This window comes from Vidua chalybeata, chromosome 4 (genome assembly GCF_026979565.1).
Source record: "Vidua chalybeata isolate OUT-0048 chromosome 4, bVidCha1 merged haplotype, whole genome shotgun sequence".
NCBI classification, from domain to species: domain Eukaryota; kingdom Metazoa; phylum Chordata; class Aves; order Passeriformes; family Viduidae; genus Vidua; species Vidua chalybeata.
In genome coordinates this window covers 70,788,014-70,812,098 of record NC_071533.1, presented here as the reverse complement: position 1 = coordinate 70,812,098, position 24,085 = coordinate 70,788,014, and the positions used below count along the sequence as shown (strand labels likewise).

General features: G+C 61.5%; 4 protein-coding genes across 4 annotated transcripts in view; 2 read left to right on the top strand and 2 right to left on the bottom strand.

Annotated features, from left to right (window-relative positions):
* Nucleotides 1-6,510, top strand: part of LOC128786884 (dedicator of cytokinesis protein 2-like) — a 45,566-nt gene extending 39,056 nt beyond the window's left edge. Inside the window, exons 38-53 of the mRNA XM_053940588.1 lie at nt 127-217; nt 301-420; nt 972-1,061; nt 1,163-1,267; nt 1,741-1,882; nt 2,058-2,139; nt 2,238-2,322; nt 2,536-2,622; nt 3,255-3,431; nt 3,561-3,644; nt 3,743-3,880; nt 4,196-4,281; nt 4,677-4,827; nt 5,066-5,174; nt 5,570-5,703; nt 5,780-6,510. Of these exons, the coding sequence (XP_053796563.1) occupies nt 127-217; nt 301-420; nt 972-1,061; nt 1,163-1,267; nt 1,741-1,882; nt 2,058-2,139; nt 2,238-2,322; nt 2,536-2,622; nt 3,255-3,431; nt 3,561-3,644; nt 3,743-3,880; nt 4,196-4,281; nt 4,677-4,827; nt 5,066-5,174; nt 5,570-5,703; nt 5,780-5,869 (1,771 nt within the window). The 3' untranslated portion in view covers nt 5,870-6,510. The remainder of the gene's footprint in view (nt 1-126; nt 218-300; nt 421-971; nt 1,062-1,162; nt 1,268-1,740; nt 1,883-2,057; nt 2,140-2,237; nt 2,323-2,535; nt 2,623-3,254; nt 3,432-3,560; nt 3,645-3,742; nt 3,881-4,195; nt 4,282-4,676; nt 4,828-5,065; nt 5,175-5,569; nt 5,704-5,779) is intronic.
* A 215-nt stretch (nt 6,511-6,725) lies between these two features.
* LOC128786992 (BCL2/adenovirus E1B 19 kDa protein-interacting protein 3-like) lies at nt 6,726-8,804 on the bottom strand. Its single transcript, XM_053940801.1, has 6 exons — nt 8,535-8,804; nt 7,902-8,031; nt 7,671-7,800; nt 7,502-7,596; nt 7,269-7,418; nt 6,726-7,075 (listed from the first exon to the last, which is right to left on the bottom strand). Exons 1-6 carry the CDS (start codon nt 8,620-8,622, stop codon nt 7,027-7,029), a joined length of 642 nt encoding a protein of 213 aa, XP_053796776.1. The 5' UTR covers nt 8,623-8,804; the 3' UTR covers nt 6,726-7,026.
* A 105-nt stretch (nt 8,805-8,909) lies between these two features.
* AUP1 (AUP1 lipid droplet regulating VLDL assembly factor) lies at nt 8,910-17,448 on the bottom strand. Its single transcript, XM_053940839.1, has 12 exons — nt 17,331-17,448; nt 16,913-17,050; nt 16,326-16,476; nt 15,027-15,214; nt 14,818-14,890; nt 12,737-12,810; nt 11,958-12,024; nt 10,752-10,857; nt 10,480-10,626; nt 10,174-10,334; nt 9,931-10,019; nt 8,910-9,093 (listed from the first exon to the last, which is right to left on the bottom strand). The coding sequence occupies exons 1-12, from the start codon at nt 17,378-17,380 to the stop codon at nt 9,045-9,047; spliced, it is 1,293 nt and encodes a 430-aa protein (XP_053796814.1). The 5' UTR covers nt 17,381-17,448; the 3' UTR covers nt 8,910-9,044.
* Nucleotides 17,449-17,473: 25 nt separating this feature from the next.
* HTRA2 (HtrA serine peptidase 2) lies at nt 17,474-23,530 on the top strand. Its single transcript, XM_053940840.1, has 8 exons — nt 17,474-18,172; nt 19,048-19,252; nt 19,330-19,524; nt 19,661-19,693; nt 20,135-20,243; nt 20,667-20,736; nt 22,858-22,953; nt 23,199-23,530. Exons 1-8 carry the CDS (start codon nt 17,799-17,801, stop codon nt 23,362-23,364), a joined length of 1,248 nt encoding a protein of 415 aa, XP_053796815.1. The 5' UTR covers nt 17,474-17,798; the 3' UTR covers nt 23,365-23,530.
* The last annotated feature ends 555 nt before the right edge of the window (nt 23,531-24,085 follow it).

Here is a 24,085-nt window from a genome sequence, read left to right as displayed (position 1 = left end):
GGGTGGGGGGTCCTGAGCACTCCCAGTGGGATGGGCTTGGCAGAGTGGCCTGAGGGGCAGGGTGATGCCCTGTTGTGCCCCACTCGTGGCACTGTCACTCCCCACACACGGCTCTGTCCCTCCCAGGTACCTGTACAAGCTGAAGGACCTTCACATCAGCTACGAGAACTACACGGAGGGAGCCTACACGCTGCTGCTGCACGCCCGGCTGCTCACGGTGGGCACGGGGGGCTCGGGGGGGCTGGCAGGAGTGGGCAGCCCTGTGGGCTGGGTGTGACAGGTCCCTGCTCCCTTGTGCAGTGGTCAGAGGAGTCGAATGCAGCCCCCGTGCCAGGCCCGCACGGCCTCCAGCTGCACACTCAGCGCCAGCTGAAGGAGGCTCTGTACAACCAGATCATTGAATACTTCGACCAGGGCAAGGTAAGTGTGGCCGCCTGCCCCTTCAGACCCTGCAGCCTCTGAAACCCTGCTACTGGAGGGAGCTGGGCTGGCTTAGGGCAAGCCTGGCTCCCTTGCCACCGGTGTCCCCTATTTCAAGCTCCCAGATCCCATTCTTAGCACAGCCCCTCACTCCCCACTGCTGCAGAAGGGTTGGAGCTGCCCTGCAGTGAGCCCGGGCTGGATGGTTCACCCCACAGCCACTGTCCCTCATCCCATTCCTGTCCCATTCCTGTCCCATCACATCCCAGCCCAGTCCTTGTACTGCCAGGGGCCGACAGCTCGGACATCTCTGGACAAATGTTTGATGGGGTCGGCTGGGGGGCTCCAGGGCTGGAGATTGTGGGAAGCCAAGTTCTTCTGCTGCCCACTGGACCACCAGTCCCCACAGGAGAGCCCTCTCCCCCTCCTCACAGGGGGCAGGGGTGCAGGTGCCCCCACAGGCAGGGTGGTCTCTGCTGGAAGTCCCTGGTGCCCCCTTCCCCAGTTCACCCTGTACTGGGGGGCCCTGTCCTGGCCCCTCTCTCCTCCAGATGTGGGAGGAAGCCATCCACATCTGCAAGGAGCTGGCGGAGCAGTACGAGAGCCACGTGTTCGACTACGAAATGCTGAGTGACATCCTGGTGGGTGCCTGGGGTGCTGCTGGCAGGGCAGGATGAGCTGGGGGGAAGGGGGGGGTCTGCAAGGCCCCATCCTGTCCTCATCCTGCCCCCCTCCTCTGCAGCAACGAGAAGCCAAGTTCTATGAGAAGATCCTGAAGGTGCTGCGGCCCAGCCCGGATTACTTTGCTGTGGGCTACTACGGGCAGGGCTTCCCCACCTTCCTCCGGGTAAGCAGAACCAGGAGCAGCTCCACACCTCGATTCCCAAGCAACCCCACTCCTCACTGGTCTCCACCCGGATGTGGAGCTGTGGACCACAACTCTCTGAGTGTCATCATCCAGCCTGTCCCTTACCCAGCATCTGTCTCATCCAGGGGACATCTCAAGGTCAGATGGTTTGCACAAGTCCAGTCACTCTCCCCGCATCCACCCATGCTGCCATGCCCTCGTAGAAGCCACTGAATTTGTCACACAGCATTTGTCCTTAGTGATGTTGCTTGGCTGGCACCAGTCCTGATTCTCCATGTGCCTTCTTCCTTTTTCCTCTAGTTCCTGGGTTTGGGGAGATATTTTTTTCTAGATGGGGGTGTCTCCTGCTTGGCAGGGGGCTCAGTCTTATCAGCACCAGCACCCCAGGGCTCTGGCGCTCGCTGGCCTTGCTCTGTGGCACAGGGATGAGCTGTCACCTTCCTACCCTGCAGAACAAGGTCTTCATCTACCGGGGCAAGGAGTACGAGCGGCGTGAGGACTTCGAGCTGCGGCTGCTGAGCCCCTTCCCCAATGCTGAGAAGCTGAAGAGCACATCTCCCCCTGGCCAGGACATCACTGATTCCCCAGGGCAGTGTATCCTCCGTGTGTGCAGGGACAGGGCTGGGAGCGTGGCTTGGTCTCTGTCCCTCACTCTCCATGTGGGAATTCTTTAAATGCCTCTCTGTACCCCTGGGGTTCACCCTTCAGAGCCCCTCTCCCCAGCAGCCCTGTTCTCCAGTGTGTGCCCGTGGCTCCTTCACTCCCACAGACATCCAGTGCTTCACCGTGCAGCCGGCAGAGGAAGCCAAGGTCCGGCTCAAGGGCCGGAGCATCCCGGAGCAGATCACCAAGTGAGTGTCCAGCACAGGGAGCCCCTGCTCTGCTCCCTCTGGGTGGGTGGGACACAATGGGGGTCCTCTCCCCATTTCTGCCCCTTCCCTCCCCACAGCTTCTACAAAGCCAACCATGTCCAGCGGTTCAGCTACTCACGGCCTTTCAAGAGGGGCCCGAACGATCCTGACAATGAATTTGCAGTGAGTGCTGGGAGGAGCTGCCAGGACCCTCAGCTGGGGGGGCCCTGCAAGGAGCTAAGGGTCCAGAGGAGAGACAGGGGGTCCCTGGTCCTGGGATGGGGAAGGTGGTGTTCCTGTGCCCATGGAGGTGGGAGCCCCCCATGCCATGGGACAGCCAGGGGTGACCCAGGGTGGTGGGAGAAGGGTGGGGAGTGACTGCTGCTCTTCCCACAGAACATGTGGATTGAGCGGACAACCTTCAGGACAGCCTATCCCCTGCCTGGCATCCTGCGCTGGTTCGTTGTCACCTCCACTGAAACGGTGAGGAGGGGGCTGGGGGGCAGCAGGGCCCTCTCAGGATCCTGGTGGATGCTCCAGCCCTGCCAGGAGCTCAAGCTGGGGATGGGGAACGTGTCCTGCCTGTGCCATGCTCCATGGGCAGCAGGGACAGTGTGTGGGGAGCAGCAGAGGCGCTGGAGGGGTGTCAGCAACTGCTGCCACTGCTCTGTGCATGGGCTTTGCTCCTCTGTCAGAGGCGGGTGCTTGGCCAGCATCCAGGGAGTCTCAGGAGCCACGGCAGTGAAGATGTGATGTGGCCTGTCACAGGATGCTGCAGGCACAAGGACATACGGCTGCATGAGTGCTGCATGTGTGTCTGCCATGGTGCTCAGACTGTGCACCCCACTGTGGCACAGCTGCACCCCCCGAAGTGACACCAGCGGTTACCCAGGTCTCCTGTGCCCATGGGATTGACTCTGTGCTGGGAGCAGGGACCAGCATGGCCAGCACATCCCCAGGAGCTCTCGCTCAGCCCCAGGCACGTGGTGCCAGGGGTCTGAGGGGCTTCATGGGGTGAGATGTGCAGCCCCAGGGGTCTCTCCTGCTGGGCTGGGGAGAGCCCACCCTGCCAGCCTTAATGAGGAGGGGCAGCATTGACCCCTCCCTACACACAGATCATCATCTCCCCCCTGGAAAACGCCATTGAGACCATGATGAAAACCAACGAGAAAATCATGAGTGAGATCAACCGGCACCAGAACGACTCCAGCCTGCCCATCAACCCTCTCTCCATGCTGCTCAACGGCATCGTGGACCCCGCAGTCATGGGTGGCTTCACCAAGTATGAGAAGGTGAGGAACGCAGAGGCTGCGTCGGGGCCAGCTGGGCACACACAGGACTAGCGCTGGCACCGCTCTGCCATCCCCAGCCTGTGTGGGGCTGGGCCAGCCGGGCAGTGGGACTGAGGAGGGTCGTTGCAGGCTTTTTTCCAGGAGCTCTACATGCAGGAGCACCCTGAGGACGCAGGGAAGATCGAGAAGCTGAAGGACCTGATCGCCTGGCAGGTACCATGTGCACCATCCCTCTGGCAGGGACAGCTGCCCCCGGTGTCTGCTGTCCCTCCCCATGCCAGGGAGCCCCACGAGTCCCCGTTGTCCCACAGATCCCGCTGCTGGCAGAGGGCATCCGGATCCACGGGCAGAAGGTGACGGAGGACCTGCGGCCCTTCCACGAGCGCATGGAGCAGTGCTTCGAGCAGCTGCGGGCCAAGGTGGAGAGTCAGTACGGGGTGCGCGAGATGGTGAGTGCCACGGAGGCGGGCACGGCTGGGGGGGTCACAGGCACTGCCTGGCACCGTGGGGGTGACACTGGACAAGCCAATGCAGATGCGGGGCAGCTGGCTGAGGCCACAGTTGGGGCAGGAAGAGGGTGAGGAGCACTGGGCATGGGGGACCTCAGGGTCCCTGCCTGCCTCAGGAGGGGGCACAGCATTGCTGGGGGTGGCTGGCACTGGCACAGAAGCAGGAGTGGTCAGAGAGGGCACTGATGGCCCTGGCTGAGCCCAGGGAAGGACTGGGGAGGCTGTGCCCTCTCATCCCTCCTGGCTGTCTCTCAGATGTTCTTCGAGGACCGGCGGAGCGGCCGACCCCGGTCCATAGCCTGGGTACCCGACTGGGACCGGCTGAGCCACGCTGGAGCCAGGCAAGTGCTGCAGTGGGGAGCGCTGGTCCTCCCCTCTCATCCCCCTCAGTCCTCCCTGCTGAGTCTTCCTCACTGTGGCCCAGGTGCTTTTCTCCCACCTCCCCAGTCCTCTGCCCTTCCACTTTCTTCCCTTTATGCCAAGTGCATCTCAACCCTGTCCCTATGGGGGGTCATGGAGGAGAGACACCCCATGTGCAGCCCCGAGGCTCACCTGGACACTGCTGTCACCTGAGCCATCCATTCTCGTCCCCCAAACCTCCCCTGCTGAGCTCTGCTGTGGATGGTGCTGATGCCTGACTGAGTACAGCCGCTCCCAGTGATGCTCCAGCTGGCCCACAGCATAGCCCTGCTCCTCTTTCCCCTGCTGCCCCTCACGTCTCCCAGTCACCCCACAGCACGGAGGCACCCCCGACCCCAAAGCCTGCCCGTCGCCCCTCTGAGAGCGAGGAGCACAGGAACGAGCGCAAGGAGAACCGCGCCAGCTCCATCTTCAGCTCCCGGCGGCAGGACTCGCGCCAGTCCATCTCGGAGCTGCCAGAGCCTAAGGTGATGCTCAGCACAGCCCTGGTGCCTCCCTGGGGCTCTGCTCGCACTCCCCTGGGTGTCTTGGTGCACCCAGAGCTCCTGGCCCTGCCTGCAGCACCAGCCCCCAGCCTGGATGGGACCCCTCGAAGGGCTGGTGGCGGCCCCTGCTGCAGGGAGGGCAGGAGCACAAGGCTGGAGACTCAGGGGCTGCCATCCAGCCTGGCCCTCTGAGGTGCTGAGCCTTGCTTTTGTGCCCCAGGATGAGAAGTGGAGACTCTCCTGCAACGTTTGCGAGAGCAGCCTGAGCGCTGATAGGAAACAGCCCCCGCCAAGCCAAGCTGCTGCTGGTGCTCAGCCCAGTGCTGCAGGTACAACCTGCCAGGCCACCTTCCTGAGAGTCCCTACAGCCCCACGAGCAGGGCTGTGCCCTCACACAACACCCCCAGGGCAGGTCCCCTCACCCCCTCGTGGTGGCACAGAGTGGGAGCACGGGCACATCCCCTGCTGAACAATCCCTGTGGGGCTGCAGCCGTTGATCCTGGACCTTGTGCCACTGGGTTTTGGTGCCAAGAGCTGTTCCTGGTTGGAGCCAGCCCCTTGCTCCTGGCTGGGTTCACATCCCATGGCACCTCTGTCCCCTCTGCCTAGCACTGCCACACTCCCCTAGGCAGAAGTGCTGGCCCTGACAGCCCTGGGGACACGGATGGGCCCTATGCACCCCCAGGCTGGCTGAGCCTCCATCCCACCTCTCCTGCCTGCACAGGCTCGTCCCTGTCTCCCACGGGCTTTGGTGGCCGTGTGAAAAGCGCCAGCAAGCTCCCACCACTGCCCCGCAAGTTCAGCCCCGCGGTGTACGAGACCTTCCTGGAGCAGAGCGACGCTGCAGCAGCAGGGAAGGTACTGCAGGAGAGGAAATGGAGGGGAGGCCCTGGCCCCCAGTCCCACCACCCCTCACGTCCCTCTCTGCTCGCAGGCGTCCACGTCCCCGACAGTGGATGGGAGCAGAAGCCTCAAGTCACCGCCACTGCCGCCACCCAAGTCCAAGCGACTGTCACAACTCTGACCTGATGCCACCTGCAGCTGCACTGTCTGCACCCTGCCCAGAGTGCCCCTGTGCCCAGCCACTGCTGGACCCACAGCTCTGCTTGATCCTCACCTGCTGGAGCACCTCTTGCAGCACTGCCACCCAGAGCAGACTCCCTGCGTGCACCAGGCACTGCCACCCTGTGTCCCACCAGCTCTGGCTATTGCCACCCTCCTGGTGTCCCCTGGGGCTGGGACCCACCTGGCCCTGGATGCTTCCTATGCCTCTGGAGCCACGCTGAGCTCCCACACATGCAACCCCTCCCAGCCATGAGGACATCCCTCCCTCCACCTGAGCTGCCCACGGTCTGTGCCAGTGGCAGGGAGCCAGTGACTTCCCCAGTGGCATTTCTGCGTGATTCCCGTTCCCCACTCCTGGGACAGCTCCCATCCCTTGGCTGCCCAGCCATCCTGCAGCACCAGGACCCATTTCTGACCTGAACTGCACAGGAGCCAGCCAGCTGTGTACACAGGCCCTGGCAGCCTCGCCCTCTGTGGTGCCACCTCTCCTGTCCACACCTGCCACCTGCACCAGGCAGGTGTCACTGCCCTGATTGGCCATGCCACGCTCAGCTCTCACCTCTGCACTGCAGCCATGGCTAATAAAGGGCAAACACATCAGCCGGGCACCTGCGTGGGGCTGAGCACCCATGTGAGCCCCAGCACCCACCCCTGCTTGCCCACAGCACACCCAGGGGCTCATCCCCAGCTGGCACCACCCCAAAGCACAGGGACTCGCCCTCCTGCGGCAGGGAAAGGCCCCAGGGAGCCCAATGGTCACTTCCCAAGCCAGGCTGTGCTCCCAGACACAGGGAGGGGACTCGCTGCTCAACCCCTGAGCTGGCACAGGGCTCTTTATTCAGGTGGGCTCAGTTGTATTTACAGTCTGTTACAGGGGGACCTGGACCCGTAACCGGGGGCTGGGGAGGGCAGGGGCTGCCTGCAGCTGGGAGCTGCCATCAGAGGGTTCCGTTCTACGGGGAGAGTGGGATCAGCTCCCGAGGCAGGGCTGAGGGACAGACACGGGGAGAAGGCGCCTCGTGCCACAAGCACGGGGCCTGGGAGCGGTCAGGCTGCGCTGGGGCCGGGCTCTCCCCGCGTTCCCAACAGAGCAGCGGGTGCTGCCTGCCCAGCTCCTCACAGAGGGCTGGCTGAGGAGGCTGCCAGGCGCTTCCCAATGTAGATCCTGGATTGGAGAGAGTGACTGTGAGGCACTGGTACAGGGTGCTGGGCCCCAGCAAGCCAGGAGCAAGGGGAGATGGCGGCAGACCGCTGCGGCTGCTGGGAGCTGTGCTGCACGACAGCACCCAAGGATGAGCAGCCCAAATTCAGGGGTTCCCTCCTCCCCCAGCCCCACAGTGAGACCCACAGACACTCACCCCAGCCCCAGGGTCAGCAGGTGGCTGAGCAGGAGCGAGGGGATGAAGAGCAGCAGCAGCTCTGAACTGAACAGTTTCTTCTTCCTCCCCACTGCACCTCCCTGCAGGCTCCACAGCACTGGCTGGGGGGAGCACACAAAGGCAAATTCCCTGGGAAAAGTTCATGGTTAACAGGGACGCAGGGACAGCAGGATGGGGATCAGCAGGATGTGCTGGTGGGACACAGGACTTACTCTGGAGACAGGTACCGAGGGCAGCGGGTACAGGCCCAGCCCAGGGACGCTGTCAGGCGTCGCTGCCTCCACTTGGCTTCCTCTGGCACATCCCTCTGGAAGGAGACACGGGGCAGGTCAGAGCAGGGCCTGGGGGCACAGCAGGGTGTGGCAGGGGCAGCTCCCTCACCTGCCGGGGGTAGGGGCAGCCCGGCTGGGGCTGGCTGTGGGCAGGCAGCACCTCACTCTCCCCTGGCTGATCGCTCCCGTGGCTGGCTCCGTCGTCATCCCAGGCTGGGGAGCCCAGCACGAGCAGGGCCCTGCAAACAGAAACCCTCAGTCACTGAGCCCAGCCTGTGGCCCCCAGTGCCAGCCACAGCTCAGCAGGGCTCTGGAGCCTGGCTTCCCACTCGGGACTCACCCGTCACTGCTCTCTGTCTCCAGCTGGGCCTCCAGCAGCATCCGCTCCACGTCGGCGTGGCAGGAGAACGGCGAAGGCGCCGGCTCGGGCTCCGGGCAGCCTGAGCCACACCGCAGCTCCACCCAGGAGCCTGCGGGGGCTGTCAGCCCCTGCGCTGCCCCGGGCCCACCCCTGCACTCCATCCCATCCCGGCCAGCAGCCCTCCCCGGCACACCCCGCACCCCTGCCTGCAGACCCAGCTGCAGTCCCTGAGCCGGGACGTCCTGTGCACCCCAGGGCTGCTCTCCAGGGATCCACATCTGCCTCTGCCCCCGCGGTGCTCATCAGCCCCCTGGTGCCCCCACTGACCCAACCCCCGGTGCACGCCAGCCTGCCCGGGATCCCCGCGCTCCCTGGGCCCCCCACCCACAGTGCACACCAACCACCCGGGGCTCCCGGTGACCCAGACCCCCACGTGGGCACGTCAACCCCTTCACCCCCGGGCTCCCCACTGTCCCGAACGCCGCGGTGCCCAGACCCGCCCGGGCTTCCCATCGTCCCAAACCCCCCGGTGCCCCGAAAGCCCCGGTTCCCCGGCCCGCCCGGGTCTCCCGTGGCCCCGATCCCGCCCCGGTGCCCCGGTTCCCCCCGGACCGTCGTCGCCGGCTCCCGCCATGGCCCCGCGGGTGCTCCGCGCGCAGCCCCCGCCGCTGACAGTCACGTGACGCCCGCGAGCCCCCATGTAAATAAAACCACCGGCACCGGGCGCCGGTCTCTTAAAGGGGCGCTGGCTCCTCCCGCTGGGGCCCGCGAGCCGCAGCTCGCCCGGCCGCGGCGGCCCCGCCGCGTTGCCTCTTTAAGCGGCGCCTACGTGCGGCGCGCGAGCAGGCGTCGGCTGCGGCGCGTGCAGACCCGCACGGAGCCGGCCCGGCCCCGCCCCCTGTCCCCGCCCCCTGTCCCGATGGCCCCGCCCCTCGCCCCGGTGCCCGCACAGCCCGAGCCGCGCCGGACGCTGCCGCCGTTTATTTCCGCCGCCAGGGGGCGCCCCCGCCCCGCCCGTCCCGTCCCGCCCGCGCGGGGCCCGCGCGCTCCCGGTGCCACCGGCCCGGCCCGGCCCGGAGCTCCGGTCAGGGGTTGCCACCGGCCCGGTCCGGTCCGGCCCGGTCAGGGGCTGCCGCCGGCCCTTGCCGCGCCGTGCTTCTCAGCGAACCGCCTGCGGGAGAGAGCGGCCTCAGACACCGCGGGGCTGGGACCAGCCGAGGGGCCTCCCTCGAGCCCACCCGGGGATCGCCCGTCTGGCCAGGAAGCAGCTCCGAGGGACCGAGGGGACACTGCAGCAGCCCAGGGCAGGCTCTCCCTGGCTGCACGCCGGCTCTGCTCGGATCCGTTTCGTTCCAAGCTCACCCGGAGCCCAGGGGAACGGGTGAAGGCAGCAGGAGCTGCTCTGGGAGGGACACGGGGACAAGTCCCTGCTGGGGACAATCCCCATGGACCAAGCGAGGGCAGTGAGGGGCTGCCAGGGCTGCCCATAGGAGCTCATGGTCCCCCAAGAAAACACACAGGATCCCTATGCCCCAGCAGAAACCAGCCAGGTGTGCCAGTCAGGGTTTCCCTACAGGATGGTTCCCTCAGCACCACCCCAACCATCCAGTGCCCAACAAGCCCAGGCACACTCAACTTCCCCTCAAACACATCCTCAATTTTCTGTATCTTCCCAAACCAAGACCCACACACCACAACTGGCCTCTTGTGCCAGGATTTGCCTCGTGAAAACCCTGCACAGAGATCAAACTCTCTCCATGCGCCCTCACGCCAAGAAGGATTAATGGAGCTGTCCCTGGTGCCAAACAGGAATGTCCTGCTCACACCAAGGGTGCCACAGTGCCAGTGGCACCCCAGAGAAACCCAGTCCCACGGGGGCTCCCACCAGCCAGACACGGAAAGCCCAGTGCCTGGGGCACCTCGGGTGCTGCTGGGGCTGGGATCTGGGGGCTTGGGCAGGGGGAGATTTTGTGTGGCCCTGGCACGGGGAGGTGTGGGGGGCTCTCACCTCCTGGCGTAGTTGTACAAGGCTCGTTTCCTCTCCTGCAAGGACAGGTGACGCTCCACGGGGGACTTTGCAAACTGCTTTGGAGCCGGCTAGAAGAGAAAGCACGGGAGCCATCAGGAGACAGATGAAGCAGGGGCCTCCTTGGTGGCTCTGGAAGGACCTGGCATGCCAGGCCGGTGCTCCACGCCCCTGGCTAGTTCTGAACATGAGCCACCAGAGCAGGGAGACACAACCACAAAGTACCTTGGAAGAAGGCGCAGCCACAGAGCCCTGGATGCCAGAAGCAGCTGCAGCCTGGGAGGTAGATGGGGCAGGCAGGTCTCCAGCCTCTTTACTCTCAGGGAAGAAGGGAACTCTCCCCTCCAGCAAGTTGGCAATGGTGGTGTCCACACAGTTGGTTTGGACTGTGGGGACAAAAGGACCCGTTAGAGATCAGGACACTCCATCCTGGCTGCCAATGTGTACCAGTGCAGCGGGGACAAGTTTTCCTCATTCACACCACACAGAAGGTGCTCCCACGTCCCTGCTGCCAGCCCAGTCCCTGCTCACCCAGGTCTGTCCTGATGACCTCCAAGGGCACGTGAGGCAGCACCTCCTTGACCTGCTGTGCCATGGCCACGACCCTCACGTCCTCGGGAGCACCCCCGGGCAGGCTGGGGGGCACCCTGGGCCGGGCTGCCGGGCGCTGGCTCAAGGCTGCAGGAGAAAGGACAGTGGGCACGGGGTGAGGGACTAAAAGTGGGTGGTCTGTCACTGAGAGCAGACAGAGAACCCCTGCAAAAAGCAGAGGTTCCATAGCCAGGACCCCCCAGGATCCCCACCTGGGGCAAAGGGCAGCCGTGCTGTGTGCCTCAGCCTCTTCATGTGCTCGGTCCTGTCGGCAGCGGTGATCCGTGTGGATACCACACCCAGCTCCATGGCCAAGAGCTGGGGAATGCAGAGGAGTCACACATTAAAACACACAACACACACAGCCCAGGCAGCCCCTCCAGGCTGGGGAGCATGGCAGGGGTACATGGAGCCATGGTGAGGGCAAGAGGGCAAGAACTGATTTCTCCAGGGCCTCAGGGATGCATTTCAGTGTTGCAGAGAGCACAAGAAAGACTGGGAATAGCAATATCATCCTGCCAAAACAGGCTGACAAGGAGATGTGAGATGTCTGGAGCTGTGAAGTACCCAGCACATATGGGCAGAGTGGGGAAACAACTGCTTTGTATGATTTGTGGCGTTAGAAGAAGGGAGCGAAAGGTTTGAACTCAATGGGAAGAGTCCTGACAATTGCAGAAAGGCTCAATGTGGGGTGGCAAATAGGCCATGAAATGACTGAGTTCTTGCAAGAGGCAATAAACATGTACTGTTGGAGTCCAAGATGCTGAGAATTTTAGACTTTCTGTGCTGACAGACTCTAACCCCTAAGAGAACATTGCATTTGACCTGAGGCCGTAGAAAAAGGTTTTAAAAATAAATAAGAGAACTAAGATTATGAGTGTGTAGTTTGATTAGAACTGTGTAATACCACGTAGTAAAAAAATAATTTAAAGTTTTAGAATACAATATATACAAAATATGTAATATATATAACAAAATAAAAGTTTTAGAACAAAAACTAGTCCTTCTTCTTCATAAGTAGTATTTTATAATTATACAAAAAAATCCACATTACAAAACACATGTAGTTAATTATTAAGTTAAAAATAAAAATAATTTAAGTATCATTTCTTAATTAGTTTTTCCTTAAAAAATTCATAAAAATAAATACATAACCATTTTATATCTAATAAAATACTACAAAACTCACTACTTATAAAAAAAAAATCTAAGTCTAAACACAAAATACCATCTCGAACACTTTCAATCCCAACCTTAACAAAAAAAAAAAACCCAAAAAACCAACAATGTACCAGAGTTCCCATCACACACACCCATCCAGAAATGTTCTCTGTAACTCTGCCTGCACTCTGCTCTCCTCTGTGCCCACCCTGAAGTTCAGCAGTCCCACTGCTCCCTCTCCCACACCACCTTCCTACCTCCTGAACTCGGAGCGCAAAGTCCTCACTCCGCTCGTCCGCTCGTCTGGGGACAGACGGCATCCACCTGAGTGGGGACAGCAGCACATGGAGCCAGCCCTGCTGGGAGCAGCCCTGGGGACACCCTGCCAGGGCCAGCCATGCCATCCCCACCTCCACGCTCCCTGCTCACCCCACAGGAGCAGCAAAGCCCAACACCCACTCCCAAATCCAGGACATGGCAGAAGACAGAACTGGCTCACTGGAGCTCAAGTGTAACACGAGGGATCTGCAGTTCCCAGAAAGGTCTTAATGAGGATCCGTGGCCATTTACATGGAAGTAGGAAACAGGTCACCCAGAATTCAGGCAGACAGAACCAGGGAAAGGCTGAAATACACCAAGCCCTACATTTGATTCCCAGTCCCTTCCACTGCCCTCATTACAGCAAAGCTACTCAGCCAGCTTGGGCTCACCCAGGCTTTGGGCAGGGGTCTGCACCACCCCGCTCCCAAGGGATTATGGGGAGAGACAGAGACACTGGGAGCTGAGCAGCCCTGGAGAGAATCACTGCAGACCACCTGGAAACTTGCACTAAACACCTGGAATGACTGAGACTCCTCTCCTTCCCCAACAGGAACCAGGAGCCCTCTCCACATCAGAAGCCGGTCACAGCCAGGCACAGATGGTGCCGAGCCCAGCCCTGCTGAGGCACCCAGGGAAGGAGCTCTCAGTGCCACGGTGACACCACAGCCCTGCCCACCCTCAACCCTGCCCCAAACGGAAGAGAGAGACGTAGTACCTTACTTGATAAACTGTGAAGGGAACAAAGAAGGTCCAGAGCAGCTCTGTGATCCAGGAGGAGTCAGCCACACTCTGGGGAAGAGAGCACAGTGAGAGCCCACCCATGGAACAGCAGCTGGTCCAGGTGCCACTGGGGAAGGAGGTGGGCAGAGCACACCTGAGCTGTGGCTGGAGGATTGGGAAAGGGGGAACAGCAAAGCCAGTGCAAGCAGGGCAAGCCCCAGGACAGCTTCACCCTCAATGGTCATCACCAGTTTTCACTTTCCTCCCACTAAGACAGCAGCAAGACTTTCCCTCAGTATCTCCCCCATTCCCTACTAGTCTGTCCCTTCAGAAAGCTACAAAAATGCCTGAAAACCTACTAATGCTTCCTCAGAACCATGAACAATCCTCCCTCATTCTGGTGGCAACAGCCTCTCTGTGATGCCCCAACTCCTGTAAGCTCTCCCAGGGAACAGCAAAAGATGAAACAGCCTCAATCCAGGGGAGGTTGAGGTTGGATATTGGGAAAATTCCTCCTTGAAAGGGCTGTCCAGCTCTGGCACAGCTGCCCAGGGCAGGGGGAAGTCCCCATCTCTGGGGGGTTTAACAGCCCTGTGGATGTGGCACTTGGGGACATGGTCAGTGGTGGCCTTGGCATTGCTGTGGAATGGTGGGGACTTGATGGGCCCAGAGGGATTTTCTGAACAATTCTGTGATTCTCAGACAGGCTCGTGCCTGGTTTATCCCACAGCCTGGGAAGAGGAGCTGTAAATGAGAAAAGCCCTGAAAGCTCAGACACAAGATGAACAGAGAAGCCTCATCTGGATAAACAGATCCTCAGAACCCTAAACACAAATGCCTGGAGTGATGCTCACATCCAGATTTCAGTTACACTGCCTGTGCCACAGAACAACACCCTCCATGCAACTGGAGCTGGAGAAAATTCTCTCTTAACCCCAAATTTGGTGTTTGGCCCAACCCAGCGCCCAATATACATTACACAATTATATAAGAAAACTTTCTATAAAACAATCAATCCATTCAAAATATCACATCTCCAATCCTTCCAGTTTCTGATGGTTTAAAATCACCCCAGAAATCCACCAGGATTTACTCAACCAATGTGCAGGAAGCACAAAGTCCTGCTCAGACTCTGAAGGTAAAATTTGAGCCAAGAAGTGACTGTAACCAGCACCTCCACACAGACCTGCTGCTCTCCCTGACATGCACGAGGGAAGGGATACAGAGACACACAGCTTGTCACATCTCAGAATTTCTCAAAGGAACCAAACCCACAAAAGCATAAGATATTCCTTATAAACTGCCCAGAACAGAAGAACTCTCTCACTTCTCTGGAGGAGTCATTCAAGATGTAACTTACTGCTTGAAAATTGCATCTTCACCCACGCTTGTGGCCTGCCTCAACACCCCTGGCCTGCCAGGGGTGACCAAAGTTCTGCCAAATATTTCTGCAGTTCCCATCCCTGCACACATCCAGGTGACTCCTCACCCTGCCAGGGGTTCCTCTGCTGTGTCCCACAGAGACACCAGACCCACGAGTGACAGCCATGACTGGCAGCTCTCTGTGGTCACCAGATCATAAATAATAAATATCAAAAATAAGAAATTCAACAAAGCCTCGCTGAGAGGAGTTTCCCTGCAATGCCTTTGGCAGTGCTGCCATTGCCCCCATGGACTTTATCCTTGTGTGGGGCTGCTCCTGCACCATGTCCTGTGTCTGTGCCAGGGGCACCAGCTCAGGAGCCTCCAGAGCCCTGCATGACCTTTGGCACGAGGACTGCCTGCAGCTGGCCTTTCACAGCACAGAACTCACCAAGAGCAAAGCAGACTGAACTGGCCATGGAAGCCAGAGGCAGAGTGAACAGCCAGCTGGGCCACCAAACAGCTGTCAGAGTGGCCAATGTAACCAGGGGAGTCCTGACTGGCCAAACTCCCAGGAAAGGCACTGGGAACTGTGTTAGCCCTGAGCAGCTGGTTCCAGGGTGCCAGGACACGATGCCAGGCCACACCACAGGCTCCAAAGCAGAAAGAAAAGCTGTACCCACCCCACAGCCTGTCCCTGTGCCCACCACTCACCACAGCCACCAACGGCCTCCGGACCTGCAGGGCAACAGGCTGGACCTCATCCAGGATGGAGAAGGGCCAGGAGCTGGAAGGGAGGAATTCTGCAGTGAATGATCCCGGAGCTACCTGAAGCCATTTTGTCACAATACAGCAGAGCTATTCCCAGCCACCCTGCCACAGGAACTCCTGCTCCCCTGCTGGGAGAATTCCCACTCCCTCACCTGAAGCGGAGCAGCCCGGCCCTGCCGTTGGTGGCCGCCTCCTCTGGGAACAGCAGCAGTGGTGGGTTCCCTTGGTGGGCCGAGTATTCCTTCAAGGAATCCACCAGCTCCGCACGGCTGCCTGTCACTCCCAGCTCCATGAATCCCCGAGACCAGCAGATGAACCCTGGGGCACCGCTCAGGGCAGGCTGCAGGGAGAGCAGGAGTGAGGAGGAGACGTCGCCCTGCCCACCCCTTCCACGCCCTCCTGCCCCTCCAGGCCAACCTTCCCAGGTGGCAGAGGTGACAAATTTCCTGCTCATTAGCAAAAACCCCTCTGGGACTGAGAGTGACCTGTGTTGACAGCACCGGTGGCTGAGAACATGCTACTGCCAGGCCTCAGCCCCTCCTCCAGCCCCAGTTCCACAGGAAATGGGATTCCAAATCATCAGTTCAGACTGTGCCCTGCCTGCCAGACACATGCACTCCCAGCTGCCCGTGTCCCCAGTGTTCTCTCCAGCAGTCCCTGACACACTTGGCAGGACACACTCTGCTTCCAGAGTCCCCCCTCTCCAGGCCAGGGGTAAATCAATGGCTGTGCAGGACACAGGAGCCACCCAGAGCCTGCTGACTCAGGAACTCCACACACAAAGAATTTCACAGGAGAGCAGGGACAGCCCAGAACTACCCAAGCACCACCACAAAGCTCCCTCAGCACCCTCCATGCACCTCCCAAAACTGCCCACCCAGTGCTGGGGGAAACCCCTACAACCAGCCCTGCCCCCCTCATCCAAAAGGGCCAGAGAAGGAAGCAGCTGCTGGGATCTGCCCACTCTTCCACCAAAACCATCCCCTACTCTAACAACTCCTGCTGCTCCTCACCCTGTTCCACTTTTTCACTGAGCCACAGAGAACACCTCAGGACTAACACCCTGAGTTAATAAATCAGATCTGGAGATGAAACTTTCCAGGATCTGAAAGAGCCTAGAGGGAATCTGTGCCAGAAACTGGAGTGACAGGACAAGGATTAATGGGTACAACTGAAAGAGGAGAAATTTAGGCTGGATATTAGGAGATTTATGGGTGTGAGAGTGGATGTTGCCTAGAGAAGCTGTGGCTGCCCCTGGAAACCCTGGAAGTGTCCAAGGCCAGGCTGGACAGGACTTGGAGCCACTTGGGCTGGTTAAAGGCGTCCCTGCCCATGGCAGGGCGTGGCACTGAGTGGGCTTTAAGCCGCCTTCCCCGAGACCACGGCAACACCGAATCGGGCAGAGCTGCCCGTGCCCCACCCTCGGGGAGGAGCCCCGGCCGTGCCCTCACCGTGTTGCAGGAGGTGAGCAGGCTGACGACGTTGTGGTCGAAGGGGGTGACGTGGTTGGCAATGAAGACCCTGGCGCCGGCCCCGCGCAGCCGAGGGTCGCTCTGACGCACCAGCAACCCCAGCACGGAGCACATCACGCGGACAATGAACCTGCCAGGGGAACAAATATCTTCCTCAAGTGCCCTCCAAAACGCTGCTAAGGTGACACGTCCAACAGGCAAAGACCCAGGAATTCTGGTGGCTGGACAAACGACGCTGGCACCAAATGGAAATGACACGTCTGGCGCAGGAATTGGGGTGGGGCTGGGACTGGGACGAGGGCAGCAAGTGCCCACAGAACTCCTGAGCAGCACACCAGGCTGATCCACGTGCTCCAAAGCAGTCCCTGAGCACTCCAGAGGTGGCTGCCAGCTCCGGCCCTGGCAGAGGAAGCACCTCCAAGGCTCCTGAAGACAAGGAGCCCCGAAGGCACAGATCCTTCCCTGAGCCATGCCTGCACGGCTCGGGCCACCAGGAGCCGGGGCGGCCCTGCCACCACCCCACAGCCACCCCGGGCAGCGCCCCGAAGCCCCCCGAGGTCACGCACCGGCGCACGACGCTGTCGGGCAGGGCGCAGCTGACCAGGAAGACGTGGACGCCGATGAAGACGCGCAAGACGAGCAGGCAGAGCCCCACGGGGGCGTAGAGCAGCAGGGCCAGGAGCAGGAACCCATCGGTCGGGAACCTGCAGGGACAGAGAGCGGCCGGGGCCGCCTGAGCGTGGCCCGGGACGATCCCCAGGACCCGCCCTGCGGCCGCCGCTCCGCGTGGTCTCGCCCAGCAAGTCTCCCAACCCACCGCGGACCCTCCCCGGTCCCCTCACGGGTCACCCCGACCTTCCCCACGGGGCTTTGGTGAGACACCCCCGCCCTCCGCTCGCCCCGCGACCCCCGCCCAGAGTTCCCTCAGTCCTCCCGCGGCTCCCCCAGGAGTCCCCACGGCGCGGGCCCTGGGCGGGCGCTTACCGGTGCGAGTCGAAGAGCCGCTCGGGGCCCGGGGCCGCGGGCGGTTCCATCCCCGCCGTGCCGGCGCCTCACGGCCGCCCCGCACCCGCCGCCATCTTGCCCGCGGCCGCGCGCCCGGCCCGCGCGGGGCACGCTGGGAGCGCGCCCCCTTCCTGGTCCGCACGGCGCCGCCGCAGCACTCTCGCCCCGGCCGTGGCCCTCGGCGGCTCCGGCGGACTCGGTGAGCCGCTCTGACAATGGGGCTGCCCTGCTCCGCTGTCGCGCCGGTTATCGGCGCATCTCGCAGACGGCGGGACCGTAGCTCCCGGCGGGACTACAACTCCCGGCGCGCCCCGCCTCGGAACTACAGCTCCCGGCGTGCTCCGCGGTGTAGGACAGCTTCGGGCTGACCCCGCCTCAGGACTACAACTCCCGTAGTGCCCCGCGGCTCAGCCCCGCCCCGGCGGGGCGCGGTTTCCGTTCAGCAGCATGGCGGCAGCGGCGCGGAGGGTGCGGGTCCGGTGCATCCCGGTGCCACCGGGTGTACAGCGCTGGTGCCGAGCGCTGACGGGGACCGCTGAGCCACCGCCGCCCCCTCCCCCTCCTCCTCCTCCTCCTCCTCCTCCTTCCCATCCTCCGCCGCCGTCCGCCCGGGGCCGGTCTCTGGCGGCGGCGGTGGGCGCCGGGGCGGCAGCGCTGATGCTGCTGTGGGCCCGGGAGCGCCGCCGGCCCCCGCTGAGCGCCGCCGTGCCCGCCCCGCCGCCCGCCCCGCCGCCTACCTCGCCCCGCGCCGCCTTCAACTTCATCGCTGACGTGGTGGAGAAAACGGCGCCCGCGCTGGTCTACGTGGAGATCGTGGGCAGGTACCGGCACCGGGAGGTCCCCGGGGGGGATTTCCCTCCTCCCTGCGCAGTGCGGCCCCGGCCCCTTCGGCACCTCCGCCGGCCTCTCCTGAACCGTCCCGGAGGCTCCCGCAAGTGCCTCGGGAGGGACCGACACGCGGCTGCCACACGCCGCTGCCACTTCCATGTCCTGCGGGGCCGTCTGGCGAAGCTGCCGCCCGGGCTGCCCCGTTCCGCTGCCTGGGGGCACCACTTGGTGTTTATTTCCATTTGTGCTCTCTTAATGTTCTCATCATCCAATGCCTCCGGCCTCGGGGCACCTCTGCAGCAGCTCTGCCCTCCAGCTGGGCGACTGCTGCTTCCAGCTCGGTGTCACCTGTGTGCAGTGTCACCCTCGCTGCCTCACAATGTGAGGAGGCATCAGCCGGTGCTGCTCCTTCTCTGGGTTCCTGACCCACATTGACAGTAATTCACCACCAGCTGAGCTTTGGCCATGCTGGTCCATCCCATTCTCCACTTACTTCATCACTTGACTACCAGCAGAGGTTGGGGTGATTGACCAGGACCCAGAGCTGTGAGTCCGCTCCTGCTATCAGGAAACGTTCCTGTTGCCTCTCAGGTGTTTGTTATCTGCTCCAGTGCTGGGCTCCGTGTCTTCTGGCCTTGTCCCTGCACAGGTCACAGCCCCTCCTGCTCCCACGTGCTTCTGTTCCTGGTAGGGCTGTACTTTGGGGCTGTGCACGAGCTCTGGGTTCCTGCTGCGTTCGTGCAGATTCCTCTATTTCTGCCGGGACAGGGAAGGATTCCCCCATCGTGCTGCTGCCCACGCACCCTCACTGCTCCCTGCTGCCTCCCAGCCCTGTCCTTGCCACTCCTGAGCCGTGCCCTCCTCGCAGGCACCCCTTCCTGGGCCGGGAGGTGCCCATCTCCAACGGTTCGGGCTTCGTGGTGTCCCCGGACGGGCTGATCGTCACCAACGCGCATGTGGTGGCCAACCGGCGGCGCGTGCGGGTGAAGCTGGCGAGCGGCGAGATGTACGACGCCGTGGTGCAGGACGTGGACCAGGTGGCCGACATCGCCACCATCAAGATCAAGCCCAAGGTGCGTGCGCGTCACGCGGCCGCGGGGACGCCGGGGGAAGCGGCGACGTCCCGCTGACCGCGTCCCACTGCCCACAGCACCCGCTGCCCACGCTGCCGCTGGGCCGCTCGGCCGAGGTGAGGCAGGGCGAGTTCGTGGTGGCCATGGGCAGCCCCTTCGCCCTGCAGAACACCATCACCTCGGGCATCGTCAGCTCGGCGCAGCGCGGCAGCCGCGAGCTGGGCCTGGCCGCCAGCGACATGGAGTACATCCAGACCGACGCTGCCATTGATGTAAGGGACGTGGGTGTTGCGTCCTGGGAGGGTGGAGGGGCTCACATGGAGCATGGGGGTTCTGGCCGGTCACCCTGGGATCGGCCTCAGGATGGGGCTTTCGTGGTCTGCTCACATTCTCTCTCCTCTGCTGCAGTTTGGGAACTCTGGGGGCCCCCTCGTCAACCTGGTGAGTTTTGCTGCTTGTCCCCTTGCTGGCTGGGGGAGGGATGTGCTGTGTGCCCCTTGCTCTGTGCCCCTCTGTGGGAGTGCTTGTGGGTGCTGGGAGGTTTCCTGGAGGGAGAGGGAGGGCTAAGCCTGGCATGAGAGCCCTGTGCAGTATCTGAGGCATCTGGAGCTGATGGGGCTTTGGTGGAGACGAGGTCTGGCTGGTGCTGGCAGGGCAGAGCCAGGGACTGCATGGACTCATCCCGTAGACTCAGCCCCTGGGTCCTGCCCAGCCTTGGCAGGGTGAGGCAGGACACAGGGCCAGCAGCCTGGGAGGCGTGGGCAGAGAGGCAGGGCCCCAGGCTGGTGCAGTAGTTCCCCTGCTCTCCACAGTGATCCAGGCTGGGTCACTGCTGGGATCACCGGATCACTGCATTGGGATCCCAGTGCCCTTTCCCTGCAGGACGGCGAGGTGATTGGGGTGAACACCATGAAGGTGACGTCGGGCATCTCCTTTGCCATCCCCTCCGACCGGCTGCGGAAGTTCCTGCAGAAGGAGGAGCACCGCAAGAGTGAGTGGGGACCTCCCTGCTCAGGCTCTGAGGGAGGAGGAGGAGAGAAGGAAACTTTGGCATAGATGGGCTCTGGACCCGTCTTCCCGAGAAAGGCAAGGAGTGCAGGAGAACTCTTTGGGGTCTCATCTGGTGCCACAGGAAAGCTGTGCAACTGCTGCCTTGCCCTGTCTGGCTCTCCTGTGACACTGGGGTGAGACATTCTCTGTCAAAATTTTGACAAACCAGGGAAGCCAAGTCATGGTACAAAATGCAACACCTGGAATGCTCCCGCTGGTGCTGGCAACTGGACTGAGCTGTTGTAGGGATTTGGAATAGCTGTGGATGCTGCCTGCCCTGAGGGCTGTGAGGGCTCTGCCCAGCACTGTTCTAAGCAGGTCTCTGTTTCCCAGCCATGACATTCCATGTCCTTTCCTTCCACAGGCTCTTGGTTTGGCAATGCAGAGTCGAAGCGCCGGTACATCGGGGTGATGATGCTGACCCTCACTCCCAGGTACCTGTCCTGAGCTCAGGGGCCAACAGACCGGTCATGTTGGGGCAGGGATGTGATGGCATCTTCCCAACTAACTGAGGATGCCTTTTGGGAGGATTAAGCTTTCACTCTCAAATCTCTTTGTGCTTGTGTTGTGGTTAGAATGTTGGCTGGCTCACGGGTAAATTGGAAACTTGCAAGTTTTTTCACTGGTAGCAGACTCTGTGAGCAGATAAAAAGTGCTCTCCCTCTCCACAGGAGGGTGGAGCCAGGTGAGGGTCAGGCTCTGCTGCCAGGGAACAAGGGACAGGACTAGAGGAAACTGCCTCAGGTTGTGCCAGGGGAGGTTGAGGTTGGATATTGGGAAAATTCCTTCTTGGAAAGGGCTGTCCAGCCCCTGGCACATCTGCCTAGGGCTATGCTGGAATCCATCCCTGGGGGGATTTAACTGCTTTGTGGACGTGGCATTTGGGGACATGGTCAGTGGTGGCCTTTTGACAGAGCTGGAGGAGTGGTTGGACTTCATGTTAAAAGTCTTTTCCAACCCAAACAATTCTGTGAAGTGCCCATGTGAGCAAGCAGGACCTGTGCTCTCACCTCTGGGAGAAGGTCAACACCTGCTCTGGTTCTTTGGCTCTTGCAGCCACATTTAAGAGACCTTCAGCTGCCTCGTGGGGCTGGTGTTGTGCCACACTGGGCACAACCCCTTTTGGGGCTGTGCTCTGCCCTCCTAAAGGTCTGGTGAGTTCCCCAATGCCCAGCAGATGGTGCTGGTACCCGGCAGAACCCGAAGGATGGGGGAGGCCAGCCCAGCCTCCTCCTGCTTCCCTGGCCACGCTTGCAGGGAGCGCGGCTGTCAGGAAGCAGCGTGAAATTCCTCGGACACGGCTCCGGGGACGCGGGTCCAGCTTCCGCACAGCCCCCGGGCCAGTCCAGGGAAAGCACCTGACTGCCAGGCTTGTTTGTGCCCAGCAGGAAGGGCTCCCAACAAGGGGTTGCTCGCCCTGGAATCGGGTGACTGCCCTGAACAGCCTGAACCTTTCCATCTGGAAACCTTTCCCTGGCACAGGAAGGAGAAGCTCTGTGTTGGGCACAGGCTCAGGCTCAGATCCTGTTCTGTGTGTGGTGCCCAGGCTAGATAAGAGGCAGTGGGCACAGAGATGTGTGGGAGTCTATAAGAAATCCCTTTTTTTACTGTGAGGAGGGTGCTCAGAGCCTGGCACACATTGCCTGGAGGGTCCTTGGAGAGCCTCAAAACCCAGCTGGACACAGTCCAGAGCAGCCTGCCCTGAGTGAGCCTGCTGAGGGTCGGGTGAGATGAACTCGAGAGGCTTCTTCCCACCTTTGCTGTGTGAAATTGGGAATTCCCACCTTTGCTGTGTGAAATTGGGAAGGGATTGGCAGCTTGCACTGGGCTGTGGGACAGCACAGACCACAGCCACGTGGGGAGCCCTGACTGGCTGAGCAGGGACCTGACAGGAGCAGAGCTGGGCAGAGACTGAGTGTGTGGGTCTGCAGGGATTGGAGCTGATGCAATGTTTGAGGGAAGAATGCTGTCACTCTGGAGAGATCCAGCTGGAGTGTTGCATACACTTCTGGATTTCATTCAAGACGGGTGAGGAGCAGTTGGGGAGAGTCCAAAGAGGAGCTGTGAGAGATGTAGAGTTTTAATTTGGTTTAGAAATCCTAAAATCTGTGGGAAAGTGTGAGAAACTGTGATTGTTTAGTCTCTAGACTCAGGAGGAGAGCTCTGCTGACACGTCTGGCAGGAAGAGGGGCACAGCTTGTGTTGTGTATCCTGCCCAGCTAGGGCAGAGAAGTGAAACCGCAGCAGAGGAGGGGCGGGTCTGACCCCGGGAAGGGTGATGTGACGTGGGGATGTGCATCACCACAGCTCTGATCCAGCTGGCAGCTCCAAGGGTTTCCAGCTCTCCCTGGTGCCACTGGGATTCTCATCCTCTCGTTTTGACAGGAGGATGACGGTGTTTGGGGCTGGCAGCTGTGGCTCGTGCTCAGCAGGGTGCAGGGACACAGGAGGGGAGGTTCTGTGCCTGGTCTCCAAGCCTGTGCAGCTGCAGGGAATGGGGTGGGAGCCCTGCTCTGCCTCCAGCTCCATCCCTGATGCTGATGTTCACTCTGCAGCATCCTGGCAGAGCTGAAGCTGCGTGACCCCACCTTTCCCGACATCTCCTACGGCGTGCTGATCCACAAGGTGATCATCGGCTCCCCAGCACACCAGTAAGTGCTGCCCTGTGCCTTAGGGCTGGGTGAGGGAGCAGCTGCGGGATGTGTTTTGCTCCAGAGCAGCAGGGCTTGGGCTCTACAGCAGAAACCACCTTGGGGACCTTTTCCCAGGCTGGGTGTCTTGCTGGCCAAGTGCAGCTGTAGAACCTCTGGTGCCACAGCTCCTGCTGCACTTGGAGGACGATGACGCCGAGTGTCTGCCTCGCCCTCCGTGTGCTTCATCCGTGTTCTCCCCGCAGGGCAGGGCTGAAGGCCGGGGACGTGGTGCTGGAGATCAACGGGACGGTGTCGCGGCGCGCCGAGGACGTGTACGAGGCCGTGCGGACGCAGCAGAGCCTGGCCCTGCTGGTGCGGCGCGGCTACGACACCCTGCTGGTGAGCGTCGTCCCCGAGGTCACCGAGTAGCAGAGAGCACCCGGCTGGAGCCGAGGGCAGAGACTGAGATGTGTCTGTGCTGGCCAGGCAGAGACGGAGAGCAGGGCTGGAAGGGGCCAGGAGAGGGGCCTGTGCTTGGGTGACTTGTGGTGCAGCCGCTCCCCTCTGTACTCAAATAAAGCACTTTTCTAGCGGCCCCCACGGCCATGTCACCTCCTTCCCATGGCAGCAGCAGTTGCCTGGTGGAGGCTGGGCTGTGTGGGACCTTGCTCCTCCTGTCAGTCCCCACATGAGACCCTGCGGCTGGGGAGGAGCTTGCTGTGCCTCCAGTGACCTTATCAGTGTTCATGGTGTTCTGCCACCTGCTTGGAACCCACCTGGGCTGGGGTCTGACTCCTCTGTGTACCTGGCAGGCAGCTGTGGAGCCATGGAGTGTGTGGCCCCTCTGTGGGTGAGAGCGGGTCTGGGACCGGCATTACCTCCGTGGAGTGCAGCAGTGCTGTTGTGCCACGGCCATCTGGTCACATCCTTTCTCCTGGGAGCTCTGTGACTGCTCCAAGCCCACATCCCCATGGTAAATTGGTGTCGGTGCTGGACTCGTGATGGCTGGGGCGGCATCTCCTGGCCCTGATGTCCAGGAGGGCTGAGGATGGGAGCCACAGCTGGGACTGGGGCTCTGCCGTCCCGCCTCCAGCTCGCTGTCAGTGCTGGAGCTCTGCTCCCACACACACCCGGCCCCTGGGGACAGCTG

Coding starts and splice junctions, on each gene's coding strand:
- AUP1 (XM_053940839.1), bottom strand. CDS start 17,380: ATGGAACCGCCCGCGGCCCCGGGCCCCGAGCGGCTCTTCGACTCGCAC. Junction 12,811..14,817: donor GGAGGCCGTTGGTGGCTGTG/GTGAGTGGTGGG, acceptor TCTCTTCCCCAG/AGTGTGGCTGACTCCTCCTG. Junction 9,094..9,930: donor TTGTACAACTACGCCAGGAG/GTGAGAGCCCCC, acceptor TCTCTCCCGCAG/GCGGTTCGCTGAGAAGCACG.
- HTRA2 (XM_053940840.1), top strand. CDS start 17,799: ATGGCGGCAGCGGCGCGGAGGGTGCGGGTCCGGTGCATCCCGGTGCCA. Junction 19,694..20,134: donor GGGGCCCCCTCGTCAACCTG/GTGAGTTTTGCT, acceptor CTTTCCCTGCAG/GACGGCGAGGTGATTGGGGT. Junction 20,737..22,857: donor ATGCTGACCCTCACTCCCAG/GTACCTGTCCTG, acceptor TTCACTCTGCAG/CATCCTGGCAGAGCTGAAGC.
- LOC128786992 (XM_053940801.1), bottom strand. CDS start 8,622: ATGGGGGCTCGCGGGCGTCACGTGACTGTCAGCGGCGGGGGCTGCGCG. Junction 7,801..7,901: donor GAGACAGAGAGCAGTGACGG/GTGAGTCCCGAG, acceptor TTCTGTTTGCAG/GGCCCTGCTCGTGCTGGGCT. Junction 7,597..7,670: donor GCTGCCCCTACCCCCGGCAG/GTGAGGGAGCTG, acceptor GTCTCCTTCCAG/AGGGATGTGCCAGAGGAAGC.